At 43.1% G+C, this 19,967-nt stretch overlaps 1 protein-coding gene across 1 annotated transcript; it reads left to right on the forward strand.

Moving 5' to 3' along the window:
• Positions 1–223: 223 nt before the first annotated feature.
• On the forward strand, positions 224–17,964 carry slc12a10.1 (solute carrier family 12 member 10, tandem duplicate 1; the record flags this gene model as incomplete). The annotated part of the gene is made up of 26 exons (XM_080023595.1): positions 224–574; positions 712–849; positions 2,895–2,970; positions 3,330–3,425; positions 3,650–3,789; positions 4,439–4,549; positions 4,996–5,107; positions 5,225–5,352; positions 5,661–5,745; positions 6,536–6,693; positions 7,691–7,798; positions 10,047–10,170; positions 10,780–10,881; positions 11,437–11,592; positions 11,772–11,871; positions 11,950–12,061; positions 12,744–12,878; positions 13,726–13,832; positions 14,457–14,539; positions 14,817–14,885; positions 15,265–15,363; positions 15,840–15,951; positions 16,232–16,318; positions 16,520–16,655; positions 16,774–16,841; positions 17,826–17,964. The coding sequence occupies 26 exons, from the start codon at positions 224–226 to the stop codon at positions 17,962–17,964; spliced, it is 3,132 nt and encodes a 1,043-aa protein (XP_079879721.1).
• Positions 17,965–19,967: the final 2,003 nt, after the last annotated feature.

The following is a 19,967-nucleotide window of genomic DNA, read 5'->3' on the forward strand; positions in this document are numbered from 1 at the left end:
CAAACACACGTCGCACTTACAGACTGTTTTGGAGAGTCCCACCGTTGGTCTTACTGTACAGAGGACAAAGACTTGGCAATATAAATGTGAAAAAAAATAGGCCTCAATTCAAGATTGTTTGATTTATTTTGATTGTGGATGATGTTGGCGTCCCATATTTGATCAATCAATCAACCGGAACTTTAATTTCAGACAACACTGTGGAGAACATTGCGGAGCGACCATGGACCAACTCAAATCCAAGTTTGGGGGGTTGGAGAGGAACACTCAGCCACCTTCTGTCTGCTTCTCTGCCGGCAAAGAAGCACCCCCGAGTGGCAAACGACGCAACTCTAGGGACACTGCCGTCGGCGACCAAAGGGCCATACACCTCCAAATTCCATCCGTTGTTGTTGACGCTGCGGATGAAACCGACGTGGCGTCAGAGCGCTGGGACTCCAGGCAGGAACAGAGGAGGTCCTCAATCTACAGCACGATCGACCTGGTTCCACAGCCGGATTTGTATGACAATTCGCTGACAGGGCGGAATTCGCGGAGTAGACCTTCGTTGGAAGCTCTCCGCAAGGCGTTGAATGTGGGTATAGACTCTTGGCAACTTGTCCTTTTGAACTCCTGAGGGTTTTTTGTCCATGAATATTGTAGATAGCTCTACTTTGCTATAAATGCAACGCCTTTCACAGACGTTAAGCGTGTCCTTCCGTGTTTTCAAAGGACGAAACATCTGAAAGCTACACGGAAGATTCCGAAACTAACGCCCCCGATATGGTCGGTGGAAACGAGGAGCCAGAAACTGAGGCCTCAAAGGCGGTGAAGGGTCCGGTGAGATTCGGCTGGGTGACCGGAGTCATGGTAAGAAAGGAATGCGATGTCGCCTGGATACATAGGGTGTACATGCACATGCACAGAGGTTGGACAAAGATAATGTGAACACCTCGCAATTTATGGGTAAATATCTGGGGATAAGGCTTTGCTCTGCTCCAGGGGATGCTTTTGTACGTCCTGAACTGTGTGTAGTGGGATGTCGCATCTCTCTTCAAGAGGAAAAACCTCGGTCAAGGCAAAGTTAAGTCAAAGTTTACTTTGCTTTGTTTGCTGAGAGAGCTGCAGATCAGGGAGGCCATGGTAGGAGGTTGACGGCAGGCTTGTGTTTATGCAACCGCTCATTTTAGAGGTGTGTGGGGGGCGTCATCATCCTGGAGTAAGGTCACCTCATGAGGGGCCAGTGCGGGGTTCAAACACTGGCTGGTCTTAAATGGCCTCATAGCCCTTGTTGTAGGAACGAGTAAGTCACTGGACTAAATGACTCCCACAAGATCTGTATCCATACCATTACGGATCGCCCACCATGTTGGCAACAGACATCGCTGGTTTAAGGAATCATTTAACATTTTCGTAAACTTTTCTTTAACCTTAACCCATTCGGATGTGGGAAAATGATTTTGTTCATCAGTGTCTTTAGCAACAAAAGCACACCAGTACTGTACTTTTGTGGCGTATATACACTGTTATTAGGAACAGTACAGTGCGGTTCATATTTCATGGTTTTGGGGCCACGGTAACGGAACGGTTTTAATATCTTTGTATTTAAGAATTATTTTATTTTTATTTCAAAAGTTAAAAGGTGTAAAAAAAGTTTTTATCGTAGTCTTCCACAAATCACTAGTGTAACTAGTGTTTACATAATTTCATCTGATTGGAGGGGAGGTCCAGGATAGTGGATAATTCAAATACCAATTTATGTAAATTATTTATTTATCTATTTATTTATTTGTTTGATTATTTATATATATATATATAACATTTTACAATAAATAAATAAAAACAGTACTATTTTTCCATAGAACAGGTATAAATAGTAATAATAATACTAGTAAAATAACTTATTGAAATTAAAGCTCACAGTCAGACCAGTGCGTGTGTGCCTTCGCTTTGTGAAGCTGACGTGACTGTTGGTGCGCTCCTTTTCCGTCAGGGCACCTCCCGGTGAGGGAGGAGCTTCGGATACCTGTTACATGGAGGGGGAAACCTTTGGTGGCGGCATGAGACGGCAACTTAAACAAACAACACGACATCAAACTTTAAAACTTGACCAACAAAATGAAGGGCTCATCCCCCAGCGAGACTCTGTTCCCTTCGTTCCTACAAAAGATCCTTTCAAAAGAATCGTTCAAGAGAAGTGGGTGATAGAGAGGGACACGCCCATCCCAGGGGGTTGTTTTCCCACTGGACACCTTGATTGACTGCACTCTTTACTAAAACATTTCTATGTAGTTTCTTCTCCTGTTTCTAGACCTCTCGTGCAAAAATAGAGGCATGCCGCACGGAGCGCGGAGCTGCAACGGTGGGTTCAATAGGAAGCAGCACTTACTGCACGTCGCGCCGCGCCCGCACGCTGCGTCAACGCGTCCGGTGGACTTCTACAGTGATACCGCAATGCCATCCCTAACTAGACGTGCCCATCTATCTCTGTTTGTGAGCTTTAACTTGCAACCATTGAGTGTCACTACTGATGTGGTTTACTGTTGTTTGGTATATACTGTCATGATTTTTCAGTCTGTTCCATTTGATACATTAAATAATTTGGCGGTTTTTGTGAGCCACGCATGCACCCTAAATCCAGGCATTGGCTATTTGGCCTCTTGGGAACCCCAGTTAGTTGGGTTATGTTGCATAAAAAAAACTATTTTATAGCTGACACATGCTTAATGCCTAATTCAGTGTAATATGACTCAGCATTGCGGTTGCATTTGTAACCGAGATTTGTAACTCCCTTATCATCCGGTGTTACTGTTATCTCCACCCACTAGGTGTGCTGTATACCGACACACCCATTACGCATTACACATAGCATCCAGGCACATTCATGTTGTTTTTTTTTAATCCTTCCGTCACAGGTTCGCTGTATGCTGAATATCTGGGGCGTCATTCTGTTCCTCCGCCTGTCATGGATCACTTCCCAAGCCGGAATCTGTGAGTTGTGTCTCGGCTCAGGATGGCTGACGGACAAATGGTTATACCTCAAAAAAAAGTTCAGAGTTTATCTGTTTTTCAAACAACTAAGAGCTTGTTTTCACAGTATTCTTACAAAAAATGTAAGACAAATAAGAAAATTTCCCCCCAAACCATTATCCCCTTAATTAATGGTAAACCGTCAACGGACGGCCATCCTGGAAAAACTAAACGCATTCATTCCTTACATGACCGTCAAAGTTATTTAAGGGGAAAATTAAAACTAAAGATTTCAGCGAGAAACAACGAGGATGGCTGTTACAGCAGCGTTGATGTGAAAATACATGGTTATCACATGGTTATCACCGTCCCTCCGTCAGTGCTGACCTGGGTGATCATCCTGATGTCCGTGCTGGTCACCTCGGTAACCGCGCTCTCCGTCTCTGCCATCGCCTCCAACGGAAGGGTCGTCTCAGGTCAGTGGCCTCGCCTCAAACGATGGACGAAAAGTCACTTGAGGGTTATTGTCAATTTTGAGTTCTCTGGATGAGAGTCTGACAGAGGGACCCACGTAATGACGTCATAGCCAAGTTTGGGAAACCGTCGGCAACCGAGCGCCTCGTGAAGCTCGACTCTCAGGCCTGTCATGAAGCCACGCGGTCTTGCCGCTCTTTCGATTTTTTCCTCCCCCTCACCTCAGGCGGTGCCTACTTCATGATCTCCCGGACCCTGGGTCCTGAAATGGGCGGACCGATCGGAATGGTGTTCTCCTTCGCCAACGCCTTGGCGTGTGCCCTCAACACTGCAGGCTTCGCGGAAACCATTAGTGAAATTCTGAAGGTAAATCAGGGTTGACATTTTTTTCTGTAGGGTGAATAGTTCTCTAGGTGGTTTTTTTGACGCTTTAACCTTGTTGTAGTGTTAATGACGTCGATGTGGGTTATGTTTCCAAGCAGAAGCTTTTACACTAGTTCGAATATAATTTCAAATAGGTATTCTGTGAAGTTTAGTAAGTGTCCGTATAATAAGCAGGATAATGTGCAGCCAGTCGGTCGTCATCGCAAAATAACATCCTCCAGGCAATACAAGATAATGTTCCTCTGATCACCCTGTCAAGGGGTCATTTTTAATGAAGAATAGCTGGCTGGACATGAACTCCTCCATAACCAAACCAAACGGTACAGATCATGGGTGTTGAGAATCAGAAGAAAGAGTATTGTCCTGAAAGTATGGATGACTGTTGCTACGGTTACATGCCTATTGATTTAATACATCATGAGCATTGGGCGCTGTGCTTAGAAAGGTATTTGTTATTCACCCTCTCGATGCAGGACAAATTATTTAGCACTTGTCATAACGGCAACCTGGTGGGAGGTCACACCTGAGCATGGTAACAGGTCAAAGGTGAAGGAGGAGACTCGATACGTGAAGGATCCAAGGCGCCATTTTGTGTGAATGACCTTGTATGTTCCTGGTTGTGCGCGAGTAGGAGGCGGATGCCGTCATGGTGGATGAAGTCAACGACAAGCACATTGTGGGCGTGGTCACGCTGACGGTCCTGCTGTTCATCTCACTGGCAGGGATGGAGTGGGAGTCTAAGGTATGTATGTCCAATGGTCCAAAAGCTTAGATTGGAGTAAAAGAAGATTTTTGAGGACGTTATTGAATGTGTCGATTGAGGCGGGAAAAAAAAAATAAAACTAAGAAAGAAACATTTTCATATGTGTATTATTTTAGATCACAGGAATTCATTTTGAGGGCCTCCGAGGAAAAAATTACCAGAAAATCTATTACGTTTTATGGCATTTTACGCTGAAAATAACTAGACTAGGTTAACTTTCTGGCCAACGTGACGAACGCAGAACATAGTCCATGTTTTATCTTGTATTTATCTTTTCTTTTTTGGTCAATGTGGAAACTGTGGAAACTGTGGAAATGGTAAACTATGTTGAAACCGTCCTTAAAACGGTCTGAAATCTTTAAATGTAATTAGCTGACACCTGCCCCCCGCTGTTTCTCTCCATTACCTATAAATTCCACCCACAGGCCCAGATCTTGTTCTTCCTGGTTCTGCTCATCTCCTTCATAAACTACTTTGTGGGCTCGCTGATCCCTGCCAGTCAGGAGAAGCAGGCCATGGGCATCTTCAACTACCGCCGTGAGTCTTTCAGCCTCTCCCAGCTTTCACCTGATGCTTTCTAAAAAGAGCGGTTTACGGTTAGTTGAGGTGATAGGTGACGTGGTGGTGATGCGCCCGGCCGTTCCTCATCCCCAGGTGAGATCTTTCTGGACAACCTGCTTCCCAACTTCACAGCTGTAGAGGGCTTTTTCCAGCTGTTTGCCATCTTCTTTCCCTCCGCCATCGGCATTCTGTCTGGGGTCAACATCAGTGGCGACCTGAAGGTACAAGCAAAGTATATACTGTATATAATGTATATACACTGTATGTCATCTATATACATTATATCATGTATATACTGTATATAATGTACTGTATATACATTATGTACTGTATATCATGTATATACTGTATGTAATGTATATAATGTAGGTAACCTCAACAGGGTAGAATTTGGATAGAATATCTTGATTTCTTACACTTGGTCTGATGATATCACAAATTGATATTGTAAATCAACTGTTTAACCATCTAAAAGGCTTTCCATCTCAGCTGAGTGCCATAACGACTTATTTCTCCAAATCCTTTGCAGGATCCAGCGAGTGCAATCCCAAAAGGGACCCTCATGGCCATTTTCTGGACGACCATTAGCTACCTGGCCATTTCTGCATCTCTTGGTGAGCTCCTGTCACACAGCAGACACATGCACGTTCTCTCAGACTGGTTATTAAAGTTCCCAAAGGTGCAATGTCAGTATATTACATTACATTACATTACATTTAGCAGACGCTTTTATCCAAAGCGACTTACAATTGTTCAAACACCGACGGACGCAGCCATCAGGAGCAATTAGGGGTTAAGTGTCTTGCTCAAGGACACTACAGCATGCTGGCAGGAGGAGCCTGGGATCCAACCAGCAACCTTTGGATCACTAGACCACCAGCTCTACCTCCTGAGCTACCATCCCCACATATGCTATATGTTGCTGCATTTTTTGGGAAACAATATTGTATAGTTGGCAGTCGTCAATCATAATTTAAAAAAAAATCATTGGATGTTGTTATGCATATTACGTTAGAACAACAACTGAATTAAGCTATCAAATTCAGTTAAATTTTACATTTTGATTTATAGAAAGTATCAGGATTTTTTCCTTCCTTGTTTTTTTTTGTGTTTTATTATTATTATTATTATTATTTGTATTTCTGTTTTCTCAATTAAAATTTTCAAAATGTATCTATCTCAACGTATTAACCAGTATACACTAGCTTCATCTGCCCTCATGTCAGACACAGCCAAAAGTTTAACCACGTGTGTTTGCAAAATGGCTTGAAGCCGGCAGCCAAATATTTCTGTCCCATCCATCCACTTATGTTACAATCTGGTCCATTTCAATGAGAAAATGCAAATGAAAGGGTTGACAGTACTGTAGAGAGGTATCATTAAATTAATTGACCTCTCCTCTAGGTGCGTGTGTCGTGCGCAACGCCTCAGGAAGTCTGAACGACAGTCTGTCTGGAGCCGGCACCGACGGGTGCCTGGGCCCGGCGTGTGCGCTGGGCTGGAACTTCACACACTGCATTGAGTCCCAGAACTGTGGATTCGGCCTGAACAACGATGTCAAGGTAATGAGGATATATTTGACAATGAATCAGGGTTCATACCGGGTCCCTAAGGTGCTTGAAGCGCTTGAATTTCATACTCAGAAATGTAAGTACAGGAATACCGTAAAAATAATCCCGTTTGTGCAGATGGGCTTGTAAAGTCCTTGAAAACAAATGATTCAATTGAAAACCTGTGCTATTCTCCCTGTTTTTTTTTTTTATTCTAATTGTGATGTAATAAATATTTTCTAGAATTTATTTTTTTCTTACAATTTTAATAATAGATGAAAATTTGATTAATGATATACAATACAGTATATACTATATCTATATATATGTATATATGTAGATAGATATACTAATAGAAAAAAATAGACAATGAGATTAAAATTCTATTATATTTCAAGTTCATTTTCTATTTCAAGAAAAAAATAGTGCCTAAAAATAACTTGAATTTAATTTTGTAATGCCAGAATGAACCCTTTGATAGCTCTACTGCTCAAGAAATAAAATAAGATAAATGAACACTTTATTGAGGTGGTAAAAACACAGTCAAAATAGTGCAAGTCTAGAAAGAGATTAATTTTTTTTTTTTATAAAATAAATAAGATTACACATATGTACACGTCTAAAAAGGAGGTTAACAGGGACTAGCACTTTGCAAAAAGAAATTCCAAAAATAAGTTAATATGAACTACCCACAATTTAAAAGCATATAGACATGGGCACCTCACGAATTAAGACTCCAGAGATACAACAGAATAAGTGGCGTAAATAAATCGGAATACGTAAAATTTTAGATTTACAGTAATTTAAAGGATGCAGTGTACCGTTGTGTACGATCATCACGCGTGTTAAAGTAGAGCAGTGTGGAGAAGGTGTTTTTACAGGCCAGGATATCCAACGCTCTTACAGATTGTGATTACATGTGCAGGTTTGTACGCCTCTTGAAAACCAAAGTCGAGTCCCGCCGAAAGTGAAATGTGTCTGAACGACCCTTTTATGGGAAAACCACCAGGTTCTTGGCCAGGTGTCTGGGTTCAAATACCTCATCACGGCCGGGGTCTTTGCCGCCAGCTTGTCCTCGGCGCTCGGCTTCCTCATCTCTGCTCCCAAAGTCTTTCAGGTGAGAGGATTTTATCTGATATTATCGTACTGTACAACATAGACGACAGTGCAACTTGACTTGACCGAAAGATGAAAAAAGAAGGGGGGAAAAAAAGGGTCCCAAAAAATACACTAATAGAATGTACTGTACCAAAAAATAACGCAATAAAGTTAAAAATTTCTCCGAGCGGTTGGAGTCAACCGACAGCCTTCTTTGGGAGACGTCACCACTGAGGTTGTACGCTGAAAAAAAAAAGTGTCGTGGGATGAACTTCGCTTAAATTTGGCAGACCTACATATTTTGTAGGTTTCTCAATTTAAAACCGAGAGATTAAAGGGCGCATTTTAAGCTGAGAACGCCTGAAGAAAAATATGTTTGCCATTTTAAAGTGATGATTTTTAAGTCAGTCCAATGACCTTTTTCCATTTTGAGCCAAATTGTTTATTGCAATATATTGATATTGAATGTTTACGAGTGCCGTGCCCGTTCAAAACGTGCCTGTTTCGCTCATCCAAACAACTCCACACTCTGACTTGAACTGCTGCGCCTACGGACTGCACTCGTGACAGTTGCTGCAACTCGTGGTGAGTGACAGCGGGGAAATACTTTATCTCACGGGAAGAAAAACACACCCAGGGCGCGGTGAAAAACACCTGCGAAATTACAAAGTTCCTCATGGGAGGACGTCATACTATCTTTATTACCTGATTCAAGTCATACACCGTGGAAATACTCTTTCTCACGGGAGGATATCGGGTGTTTATCGGGTGTTTCACCAAATTCGACGCTGCACGTCCTCTTGTCCCTGGAAACACAACCGCCGAGTGTGAGGTAGATCGAGTGGACGGTTGTCGAGATAATTGCAGGACAGACAGACAGATCACATTTTTCGACGCTGCCTCGCCTTTCTCACCAGAGTGTCTGTTTGTAAAGTCCATGTTAAATCCTCTGTGATGTGGACTCCCAGGTACTTGAAGCTGCTCACCCTATCGACAGAAGTCCCATTAATCACCAAGGGCGTGTGCGTCCTCGATCATAATCCTCGCCTGAAGTCCACAATCACCTCCTTAGTTTTGCTGACGTTCAGGTGGAGGCTGTTGTCCTGGCACCGGAGTGACAGGTCAGCCACCTCCTGGCGGTAGGCCTTCTCATCACAGTCGGTGATCAGGCCCACGACAACGGTTTTGTCAGCAAACTTGATGATGGTGTTGGAGCTGGACCTGGCCACACAGTCATGTGTGTACAGGGAGTACAGTAGGGGGCTGAGGACGCAGCCCTGGGGGGATCCTGTATTCAGGGTGAGGACGCTTGACGTGTGGTTCCCCACCCTAACCACCTGGGGCCGGGCTGTGAGGAAGTCCAGGCACACAGCAGAGTGTTCAGTCTGAGCTCCTTCAGCTTGACAGCCAGTCTGGTGGGGACTCTGGTGTTGAAAGCTGAACTGTAATCGATGAACAGCATTCTCACATAGGCCCCCTTCCGGCCATTCAAGTGCATGAGCGTGGTGTGCAGTACCTGGGAGACCGCGTCATCCGTGGATCTGTTCTGCCGGCACGCAAACTGCAACGGGTCCAAGGTGCGGGGGAGGGAGGCGCAGATATAATCCTTAATCAGCCTCTCGAAGCACTTCATGACCACCGAGGTGAGGGCCACGGGACGGTAGTCATTCAGGCAGGTTGGAGAGGCGATCTTCAGGACAGGAATGACGGTGGACCTCTTGAAGCAGGACGGGACCACTGATTCAGCCAGGGAGATGTGAATATTGTAGCTGATTAGCACAGGTTTTCAGTACTCGCCCAGATATGCCGTCTGGGCCCGCAGCTTTCCTGGTGTTCACTCGCAGCAGAGCATTCCTGACCTCCTGCACAGACACTGAGAGTGCGCACTCATCCCCAGCGTTGTAACTCCAATTAGCCGGCGAGCTAGCGGTGCTGTTGCCAGACTCAAACCGAAGGAAAAAAGGAGTTCAGTTCGTTGGCTAAGGAGGCGTCCACACTCATGGGCTGGGGAGGAGCTGCTTTTGTAGTTTGTTATCGTCCGCAGCCCCTGCCACAGGTTCTTGTGTCCCCCTGCTCCATCTGTAGCTCCACAGTCTGCCTGTACCTCTCCCTGTACAGACAGACAGACAGACAGACGGAGAGACCGACAGCGGTCTCTTCCTCTATCAGTCGTAGATATCAAAGACTCGATGAAATAGTTTCAGCTACCGTTGACGTGGGTCCGTTGTCACTGTGTGTGAGTTTGTTTTTGTCGCCGTGTCCGTCAGTGTCTGTGCAGGGACAACATCTACCCGTACATTGGATTCTTCGCAAAGGGTTACGGGAAAAACGACGAGCCTCGCCGGGCCTATCTGCTCTGCTACGCGATCGCATTGGCCTTCATTCTGATCGGTAACACACCACCGCCTTTCACCGCTGATCATGACGACTGATTGATTCTACCACGTCTGATAATCATGCCCTGATCTCCAACGTTCACGGCCACCTAGGGGTCTGTAAAGGAACTATAGGGGCACTGGGGCCAAATTATTATTGTTTTTCATTATTCTTATTTGTGTTGTTTTTTTGCCGTCTTTTCCACACAATATATAGTCTCACGCTCACTAACAAGGGTGAGATTTTTGTTTTTGATGATTACATATTCCCGTGCCCTTATTTTGCACAAGTCTATTAGACTTATATGGAAGATTACTATAGCCAGATTTATAAATTACAGGCATTTTTTCTAGACAGAAATCAAACATTTTCCCACATGGGATTAATTACTACCTTATCTTATGAAGTGAATTTCTTTTTTTTGGGGGAGGGGCCAAGAGAGCCTGACCAAAAGAATGTTTGGGAACTCCTGTAGTCGTAATAAACAAACACAAGGACTTGAATTGATGTATGAGATGGAGATTGTAGATTGGTTGTGTGATGTATTATCCGGTCCGTCTCTCTCTCTTTCTCTCTCTTTCTCTCTCCCTCCCTCCCTCCCTCCCTCCCTCTCTCTCTTTCTAGCGGAGCTGAACGCCCTCGCTGCGTTGATCTCCAACTTCTTCCTGTGTTCCTACGCTTTGATCAACTTCAGCTGCTTCCACGCCTCCATCACCAACTCACCGGGTGAGCATCCGTCAGCCACTGCAAAATACGCTGCTTTACCGCTGCGTCTCATTCCCCGTCTTTCACATGTCTCAAACGTCTGAGCTTTGCATTGGTGCCAGGTATGGTGGACCCCGCCACCAACAATGGAAGCGGCCTGTAGAGGAGCACATGGTGCAAGACATCAACACATTGAAATTCCAGCTGAATAAATGTTCAAATATGGGGATTTTATTTTATCTAAATAATCTCACGGATTGCCACCTGAAGCACATTTTATGAACGAGACTGAAGGTCTTAGTGCAATGTTTCAGCTCTATATTTATTATTATTTTATCTTTCATTTTGGCACTTTTTATTTGATTTTGGTATGTTTTTGGTTTCATAAACCTCTCGGTCATTTAGTATATTGTAATTGTGTTACATTTATGACACAACTGTTACATTACTGTTATATGCATGTATGTGCATTTCATTCAATAATAATAATAATAATAATAATAATTAATAAAAAATTAAAATGTCCCCAGAGCTAGACAGTTATCATATTCAAAATAAATGATCCGGCCCCTGCAGGATGGAGGCCGTCGTTCCACTACTACAGCAAATGGACGGCTCTGTTTGGGGCGACCGTGTCCGTGGTACTGATGTTCCTGTTCACCTGGAAGGCTGCGCTCCTCACCTTGTGCATCATTTTGTTCCTGCTGGGATACGGCTCCTACAACAAGCCAAGTGAGTCCACACCGCAGGACATTTCAATACATGATTCGGCAAGGACGCGTTTTGTAAAAAAAAACTTGGCGAAATTTCATCATTTGGCATCGTGTGTGTGTGTGTGTGTGTGTGTGTGTGTGTGTGTGTGTGTGTGTGTGTGTGTGTGTGTGTGTGTGTGTGTGTGTGTGTGTGGACAGAGGTGAACTGGGGAACTTCTCTACAGGCTGGAAGGTACAACCTGGCTCTGTCATACTCTGTCGCTCTCTCCCGTGTCGAGGACCACGTCAAAAACTTCAGGTGAGGGATCGCTGTGATGTTTGTGTGTGTGTGTGTGTGTGTTATCATGACTGATGTTCCGTCTGGATCCCTGCACAGACCTCAGTGTCTGGTCCTGACCGGACCTCCCAACCAGCGTCCGGCCCTGGTCGACTTCGTCGGCTCCTTCACCAAACACATCAGCCTCATGATCTGTGGAGACATCCTCATGGTCAGTCAGTGCATAATAATCACAACAATAACTGTAGCAATAATAATAATAATTCCAATCCAGCATAGCTAAAATAAACTGTTCTAGCAAGAATCTTCCAATTATTTTACAATAGTGATAATAAATGATAAAATACTTCAAATCATCGTAAAGTAAAGGTAAGGAGGTAAGAAAAAGAAAAACTAATATGGGATTATATATCTAGACTATAATATAATAAATATATATTTTTACTTTTATATTTATTTTCTTACTTTTTTTTTGTCTGATGTTTTGGCTTATATTCAATGTTTATCATTAGGTTTATTGTTACATTACCATTTTTACTCCTCTTTAGGTTAATATTGCTGGTTTACTGTCAGGTTCATTTAATTTGTTATTGTGTATGGCCAATTCTTCTTATCTTTGCGTCTTTATTATTATTATTGGTAATTTTTTTTCTGATATCATTAGGTTTATTGTATAGTATATTTTAGAAGAAATTCCATATATGGCCATTATTGTTACTATATTATTCTATTATTCTATTCTATTGTATTGCTTTACTATTATTTACCTACAGTTGTATGAGCTTCTTCTTTCTTTCTTTCTTTCTTTCTTTCTTTCTTTGCTTCTTTCTTTCTTTCTTTCTTTCTTTCTTTCTTTCTTTCTTTCTTTCTTTCTTTCTTTCATTTCCCCCAAGGAGCCAGAGAGACAGTCCATGGTTCACAGCCAGACAGATGGTTTGATGAAGTGGCTGAAGGACAGGAGGGTGCGTTCGTTTTATACTCCGCTCACGGCAGAGAGCCTCCGAGCCGGAGCCAGACATCTGCTGCAGGTACGACTGTGAAAACGCTGGACCCGTCAAACTGGTGAAAGAAAGTTACCACCTACCTCCCCGCATGTCACTGCAAGGGCGTTAAGATGGTTAATTTACTTCTTTGATCGATTACAGATCAAGCCATTCAGTATGTAAGGGATAATGAGTCATTATCGCAAAGTAAAATAGTTCCACAACAACGTAGAAAACTATTCGTCCCACAAAAAACGCTTTGCCCTACATGTGACGTAGGTATTCACTGTTATTAATATGAAATTTGACTTATCCACATTCATCTGTTCACCCTGACCCAGGTCTTCCATTGTAGTTTCTGTATAACATCACAAGATGGCGCTGCTGGCCAATCAGAGTTGACTATACTGAGACTAGACCTAGACCTGAGCGTCAAAGTCACTGTACTGTATGTTAGGGCTTAATGCGCCTGTCGGTGCCCCTGAGCAAGGCACTGGAGAAAAAAACAGCTGGAGTCGGCCACCGAAATGGGTCAAAGGCAGAGGATTTATTTTGTTGTAGCCTGCTTGTACAACGACAAATAAAGATCTTCTCTTCGATGTCCTATATGTAAATTATCGACTGTGTTGCTCGAGTCACAGCAATACTTTTCCTCCCAAGAGGAATCAGGTGATCCAGTCGACAGGAACTTCTTTTTAACTGTGTTGTGTTCTGACTGTGTTGTGTTCTGACTGTGTTGTGTTCTGACTGTGTTGTGTTCTGACTGTGTTGTGTTCTGACTGTGTTGTGTTCTGACTGTGTTGTGTTCTGACTGTGTTGTGTTCTGACTGTGTTGTGTTCTGACTGTGTTGTGTTCTGACTGTGTTGTGTTCTGACTGTGCGTTCCTTGCAGGCAGCCGGTCTGGGGAAGCTCAAGCCCAACACCCTGGTTCTGGGCTTCAAGACGGACTGGAGGGAGAGCAGCCCGGAGTCAGTGGAAGACTACATCAACACCATCTAGTCAGTGAACACACACTGTCTGTCTGTCTGTCTGTCTGTAGCCATCTATCTATCTATCTATCTATCTATCTATAGTGTCTCTGTCTGTATCTAGGGCTCAATTTTGAGTAGCAAAGAATCTACAACATTTCAGTTTTTTGTTTTTTTAAATTGTTTTACCATTTTTTTGTTGTTGTCATCCATATTGTATGGAGATTGATGAGGGGGAAAGTAATTAATTAACACTGCACTGAAATAAGGAATAATTCGCTGAGTAAGGATTGTGTTCTTAATTGATGACCCCAATTCTGAAAATTAGTATAACGTCTACCCTTTTTTTTTTCCATAAAATGCAATTTTGTAAATCTACTTTTATTTGTATTATTATTTATTTATTATTATTGTTTTACAGCCTATTCTTGTTTTTTTTTTTTACCTTCTACTTTGTAAATGCGTTTTGCTTATTTTCCTTGCTTTTATTGTGACTATCTGATGCCTTCTTCTGATGAAAAGAGTTACCCGTGTATATGAAATGTGCTATACAAATGAAGGTTATTATTATTGTTATTATTATAGGTAGCCATTACATTTTCAACGTGCTTCTAAATCTGCCACAGTCCTTCAACAACTCTCTTTTTTCACCAGCGATACGTTTGACTCCAACTACTGCCTGTGTCTCTTGAGGATGATGGACGGACTGGACTTGTCTGAGCAGTTTGATTATGAAGGTGGGAAACCCCTAAAGCTGAATCTCTGTGGAATAATTTAAGGTCAAATCACTTAAAATCAGCCCAAGGAACCAAAAGATTGTACTTCGTCGTACCGATGTCATATTATATTCAGGCCTTCGCTGGTATTATTTAGCGTGGGCTTCATAATTCCGAAGTAGATATATTATGGTCTATGTAGTGATGTTGTGGATATACTCTTCCTCGACACCGTGTGCTGATTTACTGATGCAAAATCATTGATGAAGGTTGTGACGTTGTGACGTTTGACCCCCAGTCAACCAGGGCTTTGAGTCCGACGAACCCGAGCAGGGAGACCACAACAACACTCCTGCGGGGGGCGCTGGTGAGCACTGAGATGCACCCACACACACACACACACACACACACACACACACACACACACACACACACACACACACAGAAAAAATGGTAAAACGATTAAAAAAACCCCTGAAATGTTGTAGATTCTTTGCTACTCAAAATTGAGCCCTAGATACACAGACAGACAGACAGACACTGTAGATAGATAGATAGATAAGCAGATAGATCAATAGATAGATAGATCGATTGATAGATAGATAAGCAGATAGATAGGTGAGCAGACAGATAGTTAGACAGATAAATGGAAAGATGGATAGATAGATAAGTTATCCAGGTACACCTCTCCGTACGTTCTCCAGCCCTTGTTTTTACTGTCTCACCACCCCGTTGGTGTCTGCCAGGGAGCGTCCCGGAGCAGCGGGAGCAGCAGGTGCACACGCTGTTCCAGAACCACCAAGGGAAGAAGACCATCGACGTGTACTGGATCGCCGACGACGGAGGTGAGGCCCCAATGGAGCCCTCAATCTGACCCTAACAACACAACAAGTGCAATGTCTGTGTTCAGACCCAAAATGTATCTTCGATGCAAATCTCAAGCTCAGTTTATTATTTATCACCGAGAGTCATTTAAATAATGCATTAGTCTTTCATACGTGAAGTTAGAATATTAGGTTAGGAACTTATTGCATTTGTTAATTTATTCCTTATTTTAGAACAGCAAACAATGCCACATAATTTATTGTTCCCCAGATATTTGATATTTGAAAGCATTTTTTATTTAAGAAATAAGTGTTTTCGCGGAATAAACAATTTATTTTATCAAAACCTTCTATCAATATGAAATAAAATACTAGGAATATTAAAACCCTCAATGCATTTGTCATGCAGATATCCATCCAAATAGTTGATACTACATGTCCCAGCTACGCTTCAGTTCTTTAAAGTGTCCTGTCCACCCGGCTGCCTCCTCCTCCAGGTCTCACTCTGCTGGTGCCGTACCTCCTCACCAGGAGGAAACGCTGGAGGCAGAGCAAAGTGCAAGTCTTCATCATCGGAGAGCAACACAACATGGAGGAAGGACGCCAGGAGTGGGTGTCTCTATCTGTCTGTCTGTCTGTCTGTTGAATTCTGATCTTTTGACCATAATGTTTGAATCATGTTTTGAGTAGAATCATTTGGGCCCCAGTGAGGATCTGGTGGGCGGAGTTAATTTTGAAATAAACACCGAGACAAGGGGAAAATACTTCACGTACCGCAGGTCCAGCGTTCCCAACTTCAACCCCTCGTGTTTGGCACCTGAGCGCTTTTACCAAGTTATTATGATTATTAACCCTTGCGATTAACCCATTCTCTGATCGCTGTATTCAGAATGATCTCGCTGCTGAAGAGGTTCCGTCTGGACTTCCATGATGTCATCGTCGTGACGGAGAGTGAGAGGCCGCCTCATCCAAAAAGGTGGGTTGAAAAAGTTTTTTCTCATGCAGCGATCAAACTTCAGGACCGTTGCTCACGCAGAAGCGGTTTGAACTTTGTTTATTTGCATAAAGTCCAAGATGGCCGAAGGAAAGACAATATGCAAACGAAAAGCTGTGAAGGAAAAATAGATATCACAGGTGGAGGTTGTTCCTAAGGCCTCTCGTGCTTCCTGCTCCACAGCCTGAAGAGGTTCGAGGACATCGTCGCCCCCTACAGGCTGCAGGAGGAACCGCAGGACAGCGTCTCTGCTGAGGAGCTGAAGGAGAGCTGCCCCTGGAAGGTTTCTGACAAGGAGATGGAGGCCCTCAGGATCAAGGTGTGTGTCACAGAGCATGTGCTCACGCGTAGTCGGTTTGGGCGGATTTATCTTCTACAATTTTTTATTTATGGATTTGTGTTTGTTTTAATTTTTTTTTTATCATTGTCCTCCACAGTCAGAGAGAAAAGTGAGATTGAATGAAATAATTCGCAGGAATTCCCAGCATGCCGCTCTCGTCCTTGTGTGAGTATATAAATGTACATTAACATCATCAACATCACGATAACTTATGAAAAGATAAACCGTCGATGCCGAACACGTATGCACTAAAGTCAGATCGTGGGAGGATTCTCCTTCATTTACGGAGAAGGTGCACATTAATGCTTTTCTTTCTTGAGATGAAATAATAAACAACATGGCCATTGTGAAAGGTTTGCGGTTGTTTTGGAAAAGGACTAACTTACTACTTTTTGGTTCTTATCAGACTATATTTTCCTATATTTTCCTATTTTTTCATCTTTTAATTTATTTACTTTACCTTCTGCACATTTCTTTATAGCCTGCCATCGAGCATTTCGCTGCACATTGAAGCTATTTACTCAGCCTATCTATTTACCAAACAAAATACCTACCGACTGTACAACTTTTTGTCTTTATCGTTTTATATTTTTCCTTACGATTTTAGGTTTGTTGTATATTGCTTCATCTCTCTATTTTTGAGTTGTTCATTTTTAGATTTATTGTATATTGCAAAATTTTCAAAATGTTTTAGTTATTTTTTCGATTTATATAATTTTGAAAATTATTTTAAATTTGTTTATTAATTTATTATTATTGCCTTTACGGTTGCTTTTGATGGCTGCTGTGACACTGCAATTTCCTTCCGGGATGAATAAAGTACATGTCTACCTAGTATCTATCTAGTACCTACATATCAACCTAGTACCTACCTACCTAGTATCTACCTACTTAGTACCTACATACCAACCTAGTACCTACCTACCAACCTAGTACCGACCTACCTAGTATCTACATACCTATCTAGTACCTACTTACCTAGTATCTACATATCAACTTAGTACCTACCTACCTAGTACCTACATACCAACCTAGAACCTACCTACCTAGTACCTATCTACCTAGCTAGTACCTTCCTACTGCCTACTTAGCAAATGCCCTACTGTACCTGGCTGTCTACTCACCATCTACCTGGTTGTGTCTTCACAGGAGCCTCCCGGTGCCTCAGAGCGACTGCCCCAGTGCTCTCTACATGGCCTGGTTGGATATTTTAACTTCTGGCCTCCACTGTCCTGCGGTGCTGATCAGAGGGAACCAGCAGAACGTGCTGACGTTCTACTGCCAGTGAGCTTCTTTCACAGCGTCCCACATAGTGTCCAACCCTATATTCAATTCAACTTCATCTCCCCAACTTTTTTATGTGAACTGGATACAAAGACTTTTTAAATGACACTATTAAGGAAAATGTTATATAGGATTTAGGGCTGTGTTAAAATAACTAATAATTGCATAATAATAATAACAATAATAATTAAATAAAATGGAAGAAGAAGAGAAAATAATCTTTATCAAAATGTATTTAATGGCATTTTCCGCATAAACAAGCTGTTATTGTTCTCCTTTTCCTTTGCACTGAGCCAGTTGCTAAGACAAGCAACACTGTTTACATAAAAAGCTTTATCAAAACAAGGGGAAAAATATATATAAATAAATGAATTAATTAAATAATAACTTTAAAACACATTCAGTGTAATCTGAAGCCTTTCATATTTCAACATTTGTAATGAAATTGTTGGCTGAACAAATCTTTGTCAGAGAGTTTTAAACTCATGGTTGTAGATGCAGCAAGTTGCAGCGTCTCTCTCCATCATTTACACTTTTTCTCGATTGCTTAAGCACATTTGTCCCGGCCGAATTCAATTTTTAAAAACAAACACACAGGCCAAAACTTCATTACACAAGCCAAAATGACAATTCTTTTTTAATTTTATTTTAATTTTATTTTAATTTTTTGGCAAAATACACAAAAACTTTAAACAGTAAATACATGACACAAAATCAACTATCTGCATCAAATCATACAAAACAAAAAGCTATAACTATCAATATACCATAACAGGGTTAACCATTTGTTGATAGCATCTGCCATGAAAGGCCGCTAAACATCACAATCGTTCCTCCTAAAATTAACCAAAGATGACCAGCGCAGAAAGAATGTCACTCAAGAGCATGAATGTCCAGAAACAAAAGACTTTAGGCAGATTTCGGAAACCTTGATAGTCCTTTATCCTTTACAAACTCAACGATGCCGTGTATTAAAAATAAATAAATAAATAGAGAATTGAAATAAAAATCCAGCAAAGCTAACAAGTCAAAAAAAAGGCGAAACAAACTCCTTATTCGCCACAGTCAGTATTCCATCTTGTCCACCGGGCCCCACCTTTCCGTCAACGTCAGTGAGGATGTCTCTGAGAGCCCTTGCCCACCCCTCTGCAACCATTGCCAGACAACCGGCGTCCACTGAATCCAGGAGGGGACGTCTTATCGTGCGGACGGTGATCGTGAACTCATAAATCCCGTCCCCTCACCTGTAGTCCTGGGGTCCAGCCTCCTTCACGCGGTTACCGCTTCCGGCGGAACGGGACCTCGTAAAGTCGTTTCGTTCCTCGCTCGGTGTCTTTCAAGGACCCGATGCGTTGCGGGGGAACGCGACCCCGCTGGCGTTTCTGGAGATGTTTGGATCTTGAATGGCTGCTGTCTGGAGCTCCGGATATCTTATGGTGTTGTCGGCGACAGGCACTACGGCAGCCGCCTGCGCCGCGGTCAAGACGGGACCTCTGCCACGTAGTTGTCTTTGAACTCTACATTTTGATGGTCACGTGAGGTCATCTTGAAGAGCTGTTTTACACATACTGAAATACGGTGTGTCACAGCATAGCGTCGTTACTAACCTCGTGTCACTCTTGAATATTCTTACTGTTGAGGCCACGGTTGATCTACTGGGATTGGGCCGGACCCGCCGCCCGGCTTCTCCCCTTGAAGGGCCAGTAATTGTGGCGGGAATTTCATCCGGAGCATCATAGCTCCTTGCGCTCCCCTGTGCGCTCCTCTGCCGCCGCACATCCGAACCCCTCCTCCTCCCTGACACCCCCCCCCTTCCTCTGCGGGCCCCTCCGCCTCTCCCTCGTCCCTGCCCTCCGCCTCTCCCTCGTCCCTGCCCTCCGCCTCTCCCTCGTCCCTCGTCCCTGCCCTCCGCCTCTCCCTCGTCCCTGCCCTCCGCCTCTCCCTCGTCCCTGCCCTCCGCCTCTCCCTCGTCCCTGCCCTCCGCCTCTCCCTCGTCCCTGCCCTCCG

The sequence above is a fragment of the Zeus faber genome, assembly GCF_960531495.2.
Source record: "Zeus faber genome assembly, chromosome: 22".
Lineage (NCBI taxonomy): Eukaryota > Metazoa > Chordata > Actinopteri > Zeiformes > Zeidae > Zeus > Zeus faber.